At 40.7% G+C, this 18,121-nt stretch overlaps 2 protein-coding genes across 7 annotated transcripts in view; both read right to left on the reverse strand.

The window, feature by feature from the left end:
• Nucleotides 1-18,121, reverse strand: part of actn1 (actinin alpha 1) — a 135,296-nt gene that overhangs the window by 71,085 nt on the left and 46,090 nt on the right. The gene's annotated exons all lie outside the window — the stretch shown is intronic.
• LOC103279356 (uncharacterized) lies at nucleotides 13,121-14,526 on the reverse strand. The gene is made up of 2 exons (XM_008114042.3): nucleotides 13,410-14,526; nucleotides 13,121-13,268 (listed from the first exon to the last, which is right to left on the reverse strand). Exons 1-2 carry the CDS (start codon nucleotides 13,968-13,970, stop codon nucleotides 13,182-13,184), a joined length of 648 nt encoding a protein of 215 aa, XP_008112249.2. The 5' UTR covers nucleotides 13,971-14,526; the 3' UTR covers nucleotides 13,121-13,181.

The following is an 18,121-nucleotide window of genomic DNA, read 5'->3' on the forward strand; positions in this document are numbered from 1 at the left end:
TATATATATATATATATATATATATATATATATAGTTTAAGATTTTAAAATAATTTAACATGTGGGTCAACCTCTTATGGGATGTTTTTTTTAAAAAGTCTCTATGGCTGAATCCTGTCCTTTAAAAGGCTATGATGGGTGACCCTTGGTGGTAAAACTGTACCTATTTCACTTAACATTAAATTAAAATGTTATTTATTTGTTATTAAATTGTTATTATTAAATTGTTATTAATAGAGTTTTATATATTTTACATATAAAATATATATAGCTAATTTCCATAGCTATATATATTTCCATAGCCGTGTCTTGTTTGGTTAGGTGGGAGAAAGGCCCATTCAAAAAAAGTCAAGGAACATGAAAGGCCCCTGCAGATTATCTGTATATGCTTATCTACTGTATTGACCTAATTACTGTAACAAAAGAATGCTCCTCTGGAAATAGGTAATACACATTCAAACCATCCTAGGCAAATGGGTACTTATGAAAATCAGGGCTAATGAATTACTTGTGCCTGGTACTCTAACCTAATACACAATCCTATACCTCTAGGCTGGCTTCATTTGAGGTCAGACACCCAATTGTCATTTAATAGATTTTTATATATAATTTAACCTCTGAGGATGCCTGCCATAGATGTCCCCATTGGGGAGATGGTGGCGGGGTATAAATAAAGTATTATTATTATTATTATTATTATTATGTGGGCGAAACGTCAGGAGAGAATACTTTTGGAACATGGCCATTCAGCCCGAAAGACATACAACAACCCTATAATTTAATCTGTTTCATTGGAAGCTACGGCTTATTTTTACAACAGAAAATAGGGTACATTATTTTGTTTGTTTGCTTTATATAAATAATAACAAAAAGGATGTAGATTTTTATTTTATTTATTTATACAGGGAATATCAACCACTTTAGATTATAAACATATAACATAAATTCAACAATCGACAATTTTGTTTTACCATCCATTAGAGCATTCATGTATTTCACCCCATGTTCCTAGAAAAAATGAGAAATAAGATTCTGTTATGCTAGTTTTAATTAATTAATCTAATTACTATATTTATATATTGGCCTTCTTACCAGAAAAGTGGGGGGGGGGGCAATTTGGCTCACAAATTATACGTACATACAATATATTATATTATTACCATAGTACAATATTAACATCATATATTACCATATTGTACTATGACACTATACGGTAATATTATTTATATATGTGTGTGTGTGTGTATGTGTATAATATTACCGGTATTATATTGTAATATTAATATTAGTATTATATTGTACCACATCATAATATTATTACCAATATTATATGTACATACAATAAATTATATGTACATACAATACTGTATATTATATATAATATTATTATCAATATTATATGTATACACAATAATGTATATTAAATTGAATATTATAAAGTTTTAAGAGTTTATTTTACTTACCAAGCCTCCATGACGGCAAAGCCATTTAGATTCATGATCTAGCAAGAATGCTGCGATGCATTCAGCTACATTATCGACATGAACTTCTGTGTAGGGCATTTTTCTGACTAAAATGCATCCAAATAATATTATAGAAAAAATTCTGCCCCAGTTAATCTTGCCATCGGAAAATGTTTGCTGCATCACATGTTGAAGGATTTCACAGCTCTGTGTGGGAGTGTCCAATTGCAGAGGTGATATTATAGGAAAGATCCTGGCATCCAACTCATTCATTTTTTGTAAAGAGATACATATCTCAGTATCTAATGATGTTTTGGGGGCTTTTCCAGCTGCCAAATTCAGGTAAGATTGAATAATCCTGAACGTTTGTTTTTCAATTTCTGGTAATCTGTCAGGGTGGGTCCAATCCATGGTGTCTGGCGCGGTTTGGGTCTTGTATGGAAATGTGTCTCAGCAATGATTGCACAACCTGTTTAATGCTTGCCTCTTAACCCTCTCCACCTTCTTAGATTCAACAACTCAAACCATCAGAAATGAGCAACATCAACCAACATTTCTATCCTAACGTTCATATCCAGTACCCAGCCATCATAGAAAATATGCCGTTACCAGATGAAATTACTTATGAGGATGTGCAAATTTCTCAGCTGGAAGTGGATGATGCTCAAATGATGGGTTTGTCCTTATACTCCAAAGGTTATTTAATAATAAAATGAACGCCCACCCAGTGTGTGTGTGTCTTTTCTGAAATGATTGTCTGTTTTCCACAGAACAAGCACTTCGTCATGAGGATGCTGATTTCAAGACTGTGGAGAAACCAAAGGCTATTCCACCAACTTCCAAGCATGCAGGTAATGATGAATGGTAGTAAAACACAGAACATAAATACTACAACAAAAATTAACAAAGTCGCAATCACACAAAATAACAAACTTACAGAAATCAACAGAACATCACTCTGTAAATATGAGAAACAGCTACTCAGGTGTATGTATTTGCATTTCCAGATAAGGAGACCAACATGCCCACTCCAAAGACTACCAATCTATCAACTTCAAAAACTCGAGGTAATTGTATGCCCCACAGAACATCTCTCTGTAAATATGAGAAATAGCCACACGTGATTGTGTTTAGGTATTTTATTATATTTATTATATCTTTTAGGAACCCGCTTGAAGCGAGCCAGGCCAGAAACTCAGGAATCAGCTAGACCTCAAAAGAAGAAGAAAGGCAACAATGACATTGTGCTGAATTCGGAAGATGATCATGACTGTGAAATTATGAGCACTGCGGGGGAATGCTTTGCTGAAATTCGTAGATTGAACGATGAAGCGGACGACAATTATAAACAGTCTATTGCTTTAAAAATGAGATTGGATCAAATCGTCGGTCATGAAATTCCAAAACTTCTCAAAGCAATTAAAGCATGTAAAAATTATAACCCTCTTACAAACTCAACTCACTATCAGATAGGTAGAGGGTTGCACAAGCGGGGTAGAAGAAAGCAAAAGAAGCTCACACCTAGAGAACTGTACTGGAAAAGGAGACGTAGATTGATAACAAAGGCGAGAAAAACTCTTGCCAGGTCCAGAAGTAAACAAAAACATAAAAGCAATAGAGACTCAATGAGGTCAGACCCGGCTTCTTCTTCCAGTACAGACACCCAGAGGGATGGACATTCTCCTGAACCTCAACAGGTAGAATCCCCATCTAACGAGGTTGAGTACCGACCTCAACAGGAAGACACCTCTGGTGAGGAGGATGATGGGTCACCCCCTGTGTTTGCAGAATGCGTGCACAGGTGGCAATTTACCTTTCCTAGTTATAACACATTGCGGATCGGGGAGGTATACCGTTTCAGAAATTTAGAAACCGTGAGGTCATATGCACAGGTTATAAATGCATTATACACAGCGATCCAGGGCATCTTAGACAATCTGAACCAGAGAATTGATCCCGAAGATTTTGTTCAGGTGAGATTAGAAGCCTCAGGGTTACGAAATCCACTCTTCTCTTTTAAAAGAAGTAGGGATCTCTTTAATGCTGAGGAGTTTCTAGTCCAGCTGAGTCGTCTATTACAGAGCAATATGGAAATCTGCGCTCATGGTGATTTTGAGCTCGTGGTCACTATAACAAAACCGCCACAAGGTGGAGCACGTCGAAAACTGAGTTCCATTCCAGCCAGTGAAATAATTGCTAGGAAGAGACAGTATCTGATAGACCTGAATTATGCAGGTGGCAATATGTGTTTTGCTGGAGCTTTATTTGGTGTTATGAGTTTACATAAACCCACAGATTCAGAAATGTTGACAGCTGCTCAAAAACTGCATATGGAACTCGGATGGTCTGATCAAAAAAAGGTAACCCTTAATGATATTTCTACTGTTGAACAACATTTAAGAGTCAATATCGATGTTGCTTATTACTCAAAAAAGTCAGAGTGGGCTCTGTTTAAAACACAGGGCCCCATTTATCCTCAAGCCTATACTCTACTCTTACATGATGAGCATTTCTATGGGGTTCTGAATGTAAAAGCGCTATTTGGCATCCGAAACTACTGTCAATTTTGTCGCAAACTCTATAATCATGACCATCATTCATGTCTATTTTATTGCAGAATGTGTTTGAGAAAGGGGTGTGATAATGTGATAGGGAAACAGGTTCGATGCCCCCGATGTAAGTTTCATTGTAGGTCTGAGGCTTGCTTAAAATTACACCAACAGCTGGGTTTAGAGAAGAAAGTCAAATGTCTAGCGAGAATGTATTGTACAAAGTGTCGATATTATCAGGAGCTGGATCACGATGATGAAAAGTGTAAAGGGAGACAGTGTACGGTCTGCTGGGGTTACATTGTTGAAGATGAGGGTCATTTGTGTTACATGCAACCGCTTAAACAGCCAAAGCTTTCTGTGAAATATTTATTTTACGATTTTGAATGTCACCAGAGTACGGGGGCTCACGTGCCGAATTTTTGCTTTGTAAAAGCTTATTCTGGGGAGACTGTGGAGTGTTTTAAACCAGATTTTGTGGAGGAGAATAGTGGGTCTGAAGACAGTGATGGTGAAATTGAGGTGGAAGGGGAAAGGGAGCCATGGAAGTTTGCAGGCAAAACCTGGGAATTTAAGGGCGAAAACTGTATTGAACAATTTATTAAAACGTTTACAAAAGATGGAGCCTTTAAAGATGCAACATTCATAGCTCACAATTCAAAGGGATATGACTGTTATTTTATACTCCGACAGTTGGTGAAAGAAAAACTGGATGTTGAAATTATAGCACAGGGTGGGAAGTTGATCTGTGTTACTGTGGTAGGACTCTCCATAAAATTCATTGACTCACTCAGTCACCTACCCATGGCACTCTCTAAATTACCAAAGGCTTTGGGATTTGAGGATGCCAAGGGGTATTTTCCACATTATTTTAACAAGCCTGAGAATTGGGATTATGTAGGGCCAATGCCACAGCCCGAATGCTATGGCGTAGAATACATGATGCCTGCTGAAAAGGCAGCCTTTACAGCCTGGTATGCAGAGAACCAGTCAAAAACCTTTGATATGCAGAAAGAGCTTGCATTCTATTGTCAGAAGGATGTTGAGATTTTGGAGCAGGCCTGTACCAAGTACAGACATGAAATAGTGCAGCTCACAATGGGTATAAGAGAAGTCATGGTAGGCAAGAAAAAAGACAAAGTCAAGAGGTACAGGGTCGCTATTGATCCTTTTCAATACCCTACCATTGCAGGTGTGGCTCTCGCCATGTATAGGTTCAAATTTCTTAGGGTAAATACTATAGCGATTCCAAGTTGTAATGATTACCATAATCAGTACAAGCGATTCTCATCCGCCTCTATACAGTGGCTCTCTTTTGTCAGTCATAAGGAAAAAGTTGAAATACGTCACGCATTGAATGGTGGGGAGGTTAAAGTTGGAAATTATTTTCTGGATGGTTTTGCAGTTGTGGATGATAAGAAAGTTGCCTATGAGTATTTCGGTTGTTTTTTTCATGGTTGTTTGATTTGTTATTCTCCAGAGAAGGACAACCCCGTGGTGGGGAAATCTTACGAGTTTCTTTTTAACGCGACACAGAAAAGGACCGCGGAGCTCCAAAGCCTAGGGTTTGAAGTGCGTTCCATTTGGGAGCACGAGTGGAGAAATATGGTAAAAACAGATTTGGAAGTCCAGGCTTATCTTGCAAAAGCCAGTTTTCCTGAACCCCTAAAACCTCGCGATGCGCTTTTTGGGGGTCGTACAAATGCAATATGCCTCTATTATAAACCTAAAGATGGGGAATCTGTGAAATATTATGACTTTACTAGTCTGTACCCCTATGTAAACAAAACAAAAGAGTACCCCTTGGGGCATCCTGAAATCATTTACAAGGATTTCAAGCCCCTTTCAAATTATTTTGGACTAGTTAAGGCCAAGGTTTTTCCCCCTAGAAATCTCTATTTTCCAGTTTTGCCTTCCAGAATCTCTGGAAAACTCATGTTCGTACTGTGCTCAACCTGTGCAGAAGCACGACATCTGGACCCTTGTGACCACACAGATGAGGAAAGAGCGTTAATTGGAACATGGTGTACAATCGAGTTGAATGTAGCTATAGAGAAGGGCTACAAAGTTGTTGAAATTTATGAGGTGTGGCATTTTGAGCATCGTTCTGCAGATCTGTTTTCAGGGTATATAAAGATGCATCTTCGTCAAAAGCAGGAGGCTTCAGGTTACCCACAGTGGTGTGTGAGTAAACAAGATAAATCTAAATATATAAGGGATTATCATGCACGGGAGGGGGTGCGTTTACGCAGAAACAAGATTGCAGTGAATCCTGCAAAACGTCAAATTGCCAAACTGTTTTTAAACTCATTGTGGGGCAAGTTTGGACAGAGAACAAATTTACCTGTCACACAAGTACTGAGAGATCCTGAGGATTTCTTTCAGATTCTATTTTCTGATGCTTATAAGGTGTCCATGTCTGAATGTCTGGATGATGAGGCTGTCTGTCTCTCATGGAAATATTCAGAGGACCGTGTGACAACCGCTGGGCGTAAAAATGAATTCATAGCATGTTTTACCACTGCTTATGCTAGACTTGAACTCTACAAGTTGCTAGATAAATTAGGTAGACGTGTTTTGTATCACGACACGGACAGTGTCATTTTTGTGAGTCGGGAAGGGGAATGGGAACCGCCTCTAGGAGATTATTTAGGGGATCTTACTGACGAAATTTCATCAGGCCGGTCTATCACAGAATTTGTCAGTGTAGGTCCAAAATCCTATGGATATAAATTGACTGATGGCACAGCTTGTTTGAAAGTTAAGGGAATCACCCTGAATAGTGCTAACTGTGAGAAAATTAATTTCAGCAGTCTAAAAGACTTGGCATTCGCTTACGTCTCGGACAAGAAAGGCTGCCAGCCTCGTGAAATTGTGATACATCAGCCGGGTATTGTTCGAAATAAGCGTCAGTGGACGCTTCATACGAAAACCCTCAAAAAAACACAGAAGGTTGTTTTTGATAAAAGAGTAATTAAAGACGGATTTACAACGCTCCCTTATGGATACTGATTTGCAGACCCGATGGCAGCATCCCTTCTCTGCTATTCTAGCAGGTCCGAGCGGCTGTGGTAAAACCTTTTTTATAAAAAATATGCTGGATAATGCCGATCATGTGTTCTCTGTACTACCTCAAAATATTGTGTGGTTTTACAGTTGCTGGCAACCCCTGTACAATGAACTCCAATGTAAATACCCCTTTATCCAGTTTGTGCAGGGTTTACCTGAAAAATTTGATGATGATGAATTGTTACCACCCAATAAAGTCAATTTTATAGTAATCGATGATTTGATGCAGCCTGCTTGCGATAACCGTGGTTTGGAGATATGTTTCACCCAGTATGTCCATCACCGGAATATAAGTGTTTTCCTCATCACACAAAATATTTTTTGCAAAGGAAAAAGCAACAGAACCATCAGTCTTAATGCAAAATATATGGTACTGTTTAAAAACCCCCGGGATAAACTACAAATTGCTACTTTGGCACGACAGATGTATCCAGGAAATGTGAGTTTTTTCATGGAATCCTACGCAGACGCAACAACCAAACCTCACGGTTATTTAATGATAGATTTGAATGGTACTACACCCGAAACATACAGATTAAGAACTGGAATCTTCCCACCAGATTGGCCTGTGGTATATTTGATGAAGAAAAAATCCCGGAGTTACAAAAGGCAACTGTTTTAAAACGGCGTAGGACCTGCGGCTGCCTGCTCCTCCTGGATAATATGTCCAATCGTGTAAAGAGAAACCTGGAACTTTTAAAACTACTTATTAAGGTACCTCCACGCCAGAGAAAAGCCATTTTGTGCACGGGCTCCAATGATTTAATTGCTACTATCTCAGAAATAGCACTCAATACTTTAAAGGGAAACATCCCCTTGGCCCCGCACCAGCTACGGGCGTTGAGAAAAAGGCGCCGCCTTATTAGAATTCTGGGAAACAGCAAAGTGTCTCTTCGAAAAAAGAAGTGCCTTGTGAAACAGTCTGGAGGGTTTTTGGGACCTCTGCTAAGTTTTGCCGTTCCTCTGTTAACCAGTTTTCTAACCAAACAGTGATGGATTATGCTGAAAAAATGTATCTGGTTCCCAGCCGTCAACTGGATCAATTAAGAGGCGCACCTCCCAAGGATGAAAACATCCGAACTACAGCCATCTCATCCCTAGATAGAGAAATGCAAGAGATTCTACGAAGGTCTGATTTATCCGAACATGAAAAAGCACGACTCTACGATACCTTACTTCAAAAATATTTAACTCATGTAAAACAGAGGGATGCTGAGAAGCAAAGTTTAAATCTGTTTCTATCTGAACCACCTGCTGAAGAAACACCACAGCCCCCTTCTGACACCGTGTTTCGTGAAGTGGTGGACGGCCTGCCTGCTAGATACAAGAATCATGCGAGATTGATGCTCAGCAAAATAAGCCAAAACAAGAATATTTCTACATGGGATGATAAAGGATCCTTTGTGTATAAAGGAGCGGTGATTCCCGGATCTAACATCTTGGACCTGGTCAAAGCTGCGATCCAAACTCACGCCTTACCTGTCACACGTCTCCCTAAAGGGTGGGATGCCTTTATGAGGGCCTTGGCCGAAATAAACACCCCGACATCTGTGGTTGGTAATACGTCCAATAGAGAACTTCTGGACTATCTAAAGAACCCTAAGGGTTCACCCCCAACTCAAACTCCGTCTCTGTCACGCAGATCTTCTAAAAAGCAACGCCAGGCCAGCACCCCTGCATGGCTCAGCTTATAATACATTTTATTTTCAATGAATAAAATACTTATATTCTTAAAACCTATTTTGTTGTTTGTGAATGTTCTTTTAAAAACGACAGACACGTATCATATTCCAAAAGCAGCTCTAGGAGGAGCTTTTTATTAAACACGATTATGAAATGCACTACAGGACATACATTGTTGTATCGTTTGGAACATATCCGAGGCACGTGGTCTTGTGTTCATTTTCTTTACAAATTGAAGAACCATTTTGTCATTTTTATCCAAATCGTCGGAATATAATGCGTGAATATTTTTAAAGTCCAGTCCCTTGCAGCGTTGATGAAGGAAAAATATGCAGTGATGTCCGCAAACAACAGAGTCTGAGGCCTGTACAGGCCTGCATTGATACACAGTTTTGTCGGCGTTTCTTTTTAAAAAGTTCACGATGGTTTTGGGAAACAAGGCATAGTCAGGAGGGTGTCCATATGAGTCAAAAATTCTGCAGTTCTTTCATTCGGCAGGTAAACAGCTAACCAGTGTTCCCCGGGGAGGTTATGGGGATGAGTGTTGATAATCAACGCGAGCGGCCTTTGCTGCAGATGCTTTCTCGGAAGCATGTCACATGGTAACACCCCATAGAAACTCTTTTGAGTATAGGGATTTGAGCTTAGTAGATGAGTTAACTGAAGGCTATCCATCTCACATATAATCAAACAAGACATTTCTCCTGTGATTTATTTCTATCACGTTGTCAAAAACACCGTAAACCAGCATATTGACGGTTGTTGGTAGAGGCTTGCCGAAACGCAGCTCTGCCCTCAGGTTTCCAGTTTTAATCAGGGAGTAGTGGTCGGCACATTCTTGATCTGGAGTCAAGTCAAACGCAAAGAGCGTGTAGCCTTTTGCATACTCCTCACGGTTAATTAAAAGTGCGCTGTCTTTCATGTGTTTGCCAGCAGTCTGAACCAAACTCATATATTCTCTCACACAATTATCCTCTTCAAAATTGGGCTGAAATGGTTTCATGGGATACTGTTCTCCATCCAAGTAGAGAGCTGCAAAATTGATGTCATAATGCTTAAAGTTGAAAGGGTTTTTATTGTATGCACCACTGAAAGAATCGTTATCGACCAACCCTATCACCACCTGTTTAGGAAGTTGACCCAAAAACAGGTTCTCTTGATTGGAGACACGGCTCCCTACCGGTATGCTGAATACTTTCATGCTTACACGGTCCACTGGGTATTTGGCATTAGATGTCAAGAGGGCTTCAGCATGTCCAAGGCGGACACCGGGTGTCAATTTCACTTTTTTGACAAAGAGGGAGGCTGATAAAATATGTAATTTGTAACGCTTGTTTGCATCATTGCTCATTAAGCAGAAGGCATTTTTATTGCGGGTAAGTTTAATTTTCACATCGACACCGTTCAGCAGCAGTTTTTCTTGAAAAAACAGGTCAGCATGGAGATGTCCCATCAAGTCTATTTTTCTACTACCGGCTCCCAGGGTTGCTCTTTTGATAAAACCATCATTTTCTCCATCCAGCTCGGTAGACTCATGCTCCCCAGCATCATCTTTATAAAAAAGCCCCGCTGTAAATTGCGTGGCTAGTGTGTCTTCGCAATAGTTCAGCACGGATTCAATGTATGCTCTGTAAGGATAGCAGTTGTTACTTTGACTGATGAGACGGTCCCCTAAAGTCACATCTAACTGACTGAAAATGGAGGCTATCGGGTAATTCACGAGGCCTACCGCAGCATCGTTGGGGAGGTTTGTTCCGTCTTCATTCACCACTTTGCACGTCAAATATAGAAGTGTGTTGTTGAGATCCATGTAGTCTTCACCATTTCCAGCAATAAAAAAATCCAAGGGTGCGGCTTCTGTAAGAGCCGTTAGTGGGGGTACTTCGATATAAAGGCTTCTCTCGATACTAGTTTGTGTAGGCCCAATGTGAAACAAATCTAGTTCAGATTTAGTGCACTCTTCAGAACATCCGTGAATAAAAGCCATGATGCTGTTTTAGAATATATCGCTCATAGACTGTATCCTCTGCCTCTTTCTCGCTCCACGACGCTTCTGTGGTTTCTTTCTACGCTGCGCTTTCCTTTTAACAGGGCGGGGCGGGCCTTTCAACCTCACTTGTGATGCTTTTCTTTTTAAGCCTCTTCTCCTTCTAATATACATCAGCCCTGATCCCTCTTGTGGGTTTTCATGGGTTGTTCTGTTTAGAACTGCCTGTGTAAAATGACCGACCATGTCTTTGGCTATATTACGCGCAGCTGTTTTTGCGTGGGGTTTAATGATGTCCAGGCCTCTTCTCAAAAGCGGTACAGCTTTTCGGAAAAGGCTCCTGAAAATCCCACCCAGTCCTGAGCCGTACATTTGGGGGATACCATGATAACCCGGAAGTCCATTTCCAGCTTGTGCTCTGTAATAGTTTTTATAAAGACCGGGATCCCCATAGGATTTCAGGATGACCATTTTCTTTTTTAAAGATCCAATGTCCTCCTGGGACGGAAGTGTAGCTTCACAATCACCTTTCCAAAGCGAAATGGTATCTTTTTGTTCTGGTCTGACTTTATCTCAACAGTGAGAGTGTCGATGTGGTGTTTGCTCACCGGAATGTAGTGAGGTTTATCGTAACAAATGTTGACACACTCGTTATTCTTTCCCTTCACAGGTACGCAGCGCAGCAGAGGCACGTAGAAATCACCAACGAGCTGGTGCTCCACTATATTAGTGTAAACATATAATGTGTTGAAACCTCCTGTGATGTCTGCTGAGAAAGCTGACGCTCTGAGAGGAATGTTGGGAGACAGTCCTAATATACGCTGTAATTCCACGTCAGCTTCGATTGTACACTGATTCTCGGGTTTAATTAGGACCTTTCTGGTTGCGGGGTCATACTTAAGAATCGCATCGGGCGGTCTCTTGCGTGATGATATGCGCTCGTTCATGTATTCCAACAGCTCGGGGATGCTGGAATAATATCCATTCTGCAGCTGGAAGGACCACTTCTTTTCCCCCTGTGCAATTTCAAAGCGTGGGTCGGTGGTCACGTTATTCCAGGTGTGGGGGTACTGTATCTCAACTAGTCCTACTTCCCATGCCCCTGAGAGCTCTAGAGGTTTTGCTAAAGATATAGTAAAGCTTGAAATGCTGTTCCTAGGGAAGGCTCTAGCACTCGCGTTGCTAGGTAGTGTGAGATAAAAACTACCTCCCCCCATTTTCCTAGGCGTATAAAAAACACTGCCGCTACTCAGGTTCTGTTACTTCGGAAGCCAGAACCCAACTGTTGAACTTGCTAGGCCAGCCTAACCATTTCACTAGGCATTGCTTTCTCGCACCCCGACCTTTTGTGGCTAGAATTTTTTCAATCCTGTAGATGCGGTCTTTGTCAGTATTAATCTTTTGCAGTTCTTCAGGATAAAAGGTGCCAATGACATCTTCACCCGCATAATCTTTCAATAGAAATACAGGCCTGGATGTTTTTTGAAGAACCTGGTCCACGATGAATATCTCACTGGTAAAATTCTGTTCGTACCCCTTAGCAAATTTACCCTTGCTTTTGGAAATCCTCACATGGTCTCCTTTTCTGAATTGCGATAACTCCTCTTTTCTTTTCACATGTGGCCCATAAACTTTCCTCCACACGTCTAGAGCGTTGGAATCGTTAACATCTACGGGCCTTGTTTTGATAGTATGGTGAAAACTGTGGTTATAACTTTTGAGGAACATAGGCAATACATCAATATATGTAAAAGTGTTATGAGCTGTGAAATATCTCCACATTTTTGTTTTTAAAGTTCTGTTAAACCGCTCCACAACTCCTGCTTTAACTTCATTGTTGGTGACAAAGTGGTGAACCCCATGATGTTTCAACAGAGTGCTTACCGCCTTGTTTAGAAACTCCCGACCCCGGTCTGTCTGTAATTTTTCAGGTTTTCGACCATCTTGAGTGAAGATAGTGTTAAAGGCCTCCGACACCTCTCTACCTGACTTATCCTTCAGAGGCAACCCCCATGCGTATTTAGACAGGATATCTATCACTGTTAAAATGTACTTGTAACCCCTGTTAAACTTGGAAAGTCGCTGCATATCCACTAAATCAGCCTGCCATTGAGAATCCACATGAGATACAATAGTCTTGTTTCTTTTAAAATGGATCCTTGCTGGCCTGTGTAACGTGTAACTGTCTTGTTTGGATAGCCATTGAGTAACATCCCCCTTCCTTACAGTTTTGCATTGTTTTTTGGCCTCTTGAAAAAGCGGCCAAACACCTCCGAGGCTTCCTACCTTACCCGGCGTAAAATATATTTTCTTTAGGATTTCATCGGACTCTGACATTATGTCACCGAATGCAAGTATGAACACAGGGGTACAAAACAAACCAATTTTATTGTGAGACACACATAGCAGCTCTGCTCTGCAGAACAGGCTTTAAACACGCGGCATGCTGAAAAGCTCCATGGTCTGAGAGTCGCCAATCTGAAGATCCTCCACATCACCAGAAAACTGGATACAGCCCTACGGAGATCAAACAAATAGCATTGAGTCTACAACACTCATTTCATCATTCCTAAAGATATCTCATATTGCTCACACATCTCCCTTCCCCATACCAGACCAATCCCCACCAACTCCCCAAACAAGTATTCTAGCACGTACCGTAATATTCTCGAAACCATCAGTTGTGTTTTCATCAACAGCCATGACTTCCTTTTCCGCCGCTCCATCCTTCAACAGCTCCTCTAGGAGTGACCGATGGACGCATCTGCCTGAGGTTGGTTCTTCTCCCGTTCTCTCAATATCCTTATAGTCTGTTTTACAAAGCATCTCTTCATCCGCCTCTTCAAGAACAGCAGTAGCATCAGCATGATACATTCTCGGCATTTCAGGGAAAAGCTTTTTCAAATCGATCCTGTCTGTGCCCTGATCATTTAAATCAGGCTTAACCTCTGTGAATTTATTTTTCACAGCATAAAGACCTGGTAATAAGTTAAGCCTTGTCGGAGGTTTAGCATTCGAGGATTCTCGCGGCTTTTTAGGACTATTCATTGGTGTCACAGGTAGGGAAAGTCCTGTTGTTCCTGACATGTTTGGATAGGCCCAATACCTATAGCCGCTTTCAGCTCTTCTTTTCATAGCAGTTTGTTTCTTTCTAGGCACTTCCGGTACTGAAAGGCACGCTGAGCTTGAAGGGCCATCTGGTGATTCCATATTTTCCATTCCTCTGAAAGCAGTCAAGGGATGCACTAAAACTCACATGGAGTATTTATTCCTAAAAGCTCCGCCCTAATGGGCCCTCCCAGTATCACATGATGACCTTATGGGCCTAAATCCATTGGCTGTTGGACACAGAGCACAGAGCTCACCACTAAGACCTAGCACACGGTCCTGGCTGCCCCATTTCCTCAAGCAGAGGGGTCAGTCTAGGCAAGGGGCCTTTCAGCCCATACGCATCACCATGAATGCCTCATTGAAACATGTCTGTGCTTGCCCCACCACGTGGTAAGCTCCTGCAGTAGGAGTAGGGAACATGCACCATAGACATACCCATCACATGGGCGGCTTATGGTAGGGGTGGGGGGGGGGTGGGCTGTGGGCTGTGGGAGGGCTTCACCTCAGGGGGAAGGGTCTCCCAGGATTGCATTTCCTGTTTTTAGGAGGAGGGAGTTCCTCTTTTAGGAGGTGGCACTTCCTGCTTCAAGGGGCAGGACTTCCTGCTTCAAGGGGGCGTGGCACCTGTCAAAAATGAGTTTGACGAGAGGTGGCCCCTATTACTACTGTGAATGTTTTCTAGGTTTTCATTTGCAATCATTAATAATAATCTTTCTGATTTTTCCCTCAGAAGAGTGAGCAGAGGTTAATGAAAATGCCTTTTAAATAAGCTTTAATACATTCCACAAAACAGGGAATTTGACCTGGCATGAAGATCTTGGGATGCTATTCTTTCCCCTAATTACCTTGCCATTGCATTTATTTCCCAATGATAAATTATTCAGTCTCCAATTACTTTTAGTGCTGCTAAAACATTGGAACATGATTTGCAAAAATAAGTGAATCTATTTTGATTTCTGATTAATCAGAAGTATCCCCCCTAACACACACACACACACACACACACACACACACACACACACACACACACAATCCTGCTATTGTGCTGAAGGTATCCTTAGCAACATCTGAACAACATGACTGGTACTGCAGACAGCATAATTCTTCTCTGGCAAAACTGTGGTTTACCCTCTAACTTGGCAAAGCATAGATGTGTTGATACTTGACTTTTTAATATACCTTTTCAAATTTTGAAAAACATTCATGGGTCAGCATGCTTACCAGGTCTGAATAATGTATGACACGGAAGAGACAGGATTTACAGTGAGGAGGGAAGGGTAAATGACAGGCAGTTTCCATTGGACAAGTAGAATTTTTGATGGTAGTTTTACTTATACCTAAATATCTGATTAAAGTGTTTGCCATGTATTACTTTTACTCTGTAATATTTGGAAAGCTTAGAACCAGCTTTATTAATAGTACAGGAACTGAATCAATAACTGGAGGCGTCAAGGGAACCAAATAAATTTTCAGACCCAAATTTTCAGATGCTCTTACATCTTATATAATGGTCCCTGGTACCTGCTGGGATTTGCGTCCAAAATGCTCCATGGTGATTAAGTCCCATTATATACATTGCCATAGTGATATGGAGTCCCTTATATGAAATGACAAAATCAAGATTTGTTTTGAGGATTTTTGGGAGGACTATTTTCAAGCGTGAATGGCTGAATCTGCATAGGATACTGAGAGCTGATGATACATTAAGAAACAAAGATGCATAAATTGGAGATCACTGGAAAAATTGATATCATGGGGTCCTTCAGAGGACATTTCACCTCATTTTTATAGATGAAACAATGCCATGTTTCCTAGAACTGTTGAATGGGACACATCACACACATACAAACACATAGTTTGTGCTACTTCTACTGCTATTGAAGTATGCCCTTTGCTCAAAAGATGGAGTTGCAAGCACAAGCAGCAGTGCTTTCCTGATGCCTTAATTTGCTTCCAGAAAATCAGCTCTGAAATGCCTAACCCTTTAGGTGGGTTAATATCGCTGCTACTGTATCTATCTAAAAGATTAATTTAACATATGGCACAGCAAGGAAGGTTTACAGAGACTAGAAAGGAAAATGTTTGAGCTGCAGTGGCTAAAATTACAGCTGCAAACTTTATAAGACTCAAGAAGACTTCAGAAATGCACAGGGCACACTGCAAAATGCTGGGCAGAGTATGCAGTAATAACTTTTTCAACTAAAATTCCAAGAAAATAGGTTGTAAAATGTCTAGGCTCTTTTATCTAGATTGGGAACATGACTAGATGCCAAGAAGAAAACAAAAACAATAGAACAATATTGCAATTACAAAAATGAAGAAAAATGCATAGCACATGACAAAGATCAGCATAAAAATACATGCTTTTGCAGATATGGACCATTCCAACCTCCGCTGGTTAAAAATCTTAGGTCACAAAGGTTGGAAAAGGTTAAAAAGGGATTAATCATAGCACACAGTATGGGGTAAATCCAAGTATTGTTCCAGCTACAGTAGACACATTGAACTAGTGGAATTTGTTAAGCAAATTTCAAGGTGTATCCAACTATAGTGGTTTAACTCAAAATAAATGATTATTTAAGGAATCTTTCCTTGGTGGGCTAAAAAGGACAGGTTGGCTAGTTGCAATAGTTGTTCTGCTGTGAAACTTGAATAAAGTAATTGGATTTGTGGCATATATCATAAATCAGAAACAAACACAATGGTACAAGAAAAATAGACACAACGGTAGGAGTCAAGAGAACAACTGTTCTAACCTTCTCAAGCAGAACAATTCATTTAGAAGAACACACAGTTGCAGTGAGTACAGTTTGTGGCTACACCCATGGTCTTAAGAATCAACTTTCTCCCCCAGATTAAGAAATCAGATTGCCCAGAACTCTGTCTCCAACAATGGCTACTCAGAGACAGCAAGATGATTATAAGGAAGGACTAGTGCAGTCACAATAATATTTGCCCCCAACATCCAGCAAAGTGTGATGACTCATGGGCCTTGTAGTCCTGTTCCTAGTACTATTGTGGCAGACGAAGAGGAAAACATGGGATTTTCGCCGGTTCAGCAAGAGCGGGAGCCTCTTGACCTGCAGGATGTTGATGTTTGTCCACAAGAATTCAGCCAAACAGGCCTTGGGCAGAACTCCCCCCCCCCCCCCCCCCCCGTTTTCCAGGAGGGAAAATTATTCTAAAGATAGGGGAGCCAGGGAGGCTAATTGTAGAAGCCTGAGAATCGCTGCCAAACAAATGGCTGATTAGGTCTGCTTCCCTTGGGAAATTCTAAGGAGTCATGCATCTGGACAGAGTTGGGTTTCGCTTCTCGTTCTCTAGGGAAAGAGTTCTGTTGGCGGGAAAACGAGACCCAATATAGGTGTTTGGCACGAGGATTTCTTTGTGGAGTCAATTGATCAGCTTGAGGAGAGAGATCGTGTGTGGACTTCGTAATCCCAGTTCCTTGCTTCCCGGATCAAGCTTCAAGCCTTGCCCTGTCTCACGGATTTACCACGGACTCTGTTTCATGCTTCATGTTCGTCTTGCCTCCAGTCACGGATCTAGTCGAGAATCAAGTTTATTTCCAGCCTTGTTGTCAAGCTTCATTGGACTTTAAAGACTCTGTTATTTCCCCACACTATTGCTTGGCAAAGTGTGTGTTTCGGTCAAGTGGATTAAAACTTTGAACTCTAATATCTTATATTGGACAATACATTTCTGGACTATATTTGACCTTATCTGAAAGGTCTGCTTCTGAACTATATTCTTCACTTGTTTTTATTGATTTTATACATTTCTTTAATAAAGATATTAGATAGAGACTGGCCTCTGTGTAAGGTTATTGGTGCTCTGCAGCCAGGATCCTGACACAAAGATACACTGCCTCTATTCTACACTTCCATTTGCCTTGATTTAGTTAATGCATATCAATATACCAATGTGACCTAAAGTTGTCCTGGTTTTTCAAAAACTAAAAGCCATTACCATGTGAATTTCATAAATCATTATGTACTATTTTGATGGTGTCCTCAGCCTACTTCTTGGACTGTGCTTCTTCTCTTCAAACCATGCAGAGGGTATTAGAAAGATGGGGAGGGCAGAAGAAATAACTAGGGAGAATTATTAACCCTGACTTGAATTTTCACAGGAAAGTATAAACCACTTAAGGTAAAGAGAAGGGGGAAGTTTGCAAAAGAACTGAAATGCCATGGGCAAACATTCCAAGAGCCAAACCTTAACGACAAGCATGTTAATAAATCTACATGGTGGTGATA

This window comes from Anolis carolinensis, chromosome 1 (genome assembly GCF_035594765.1).
Source record: "Anolis carolinensis isolate JA03-04 chromosome 1, rAnoCar3.1.pri, whole genome shotgun sequence".
In the NCBI taxonomy this organism is placed as follows: Eukaryota; Metazoa; Chordata; class Lepidosauria; order Squamata; family Dactyloidae; genus Anolis; species Anolis carolinensis.

Excerpts from the sequence above, each read along its gene's own strand:
- LOC103279356 (XM_008114042.3), bottom strand. The coding sequence starts at position 13,970 with ATGGAAAATATGGAATCACCAGATGGCCCTTCAAGCTCAGCGTGCCTT. Across the intron at positions 13,269-13,409 it reads ATGGTTTCGAGAATATTACG|GGCTGTATCCAGTTTTCTGG; the intron begins GTACGTGCTAGA and ends TGATCTCCGTAG.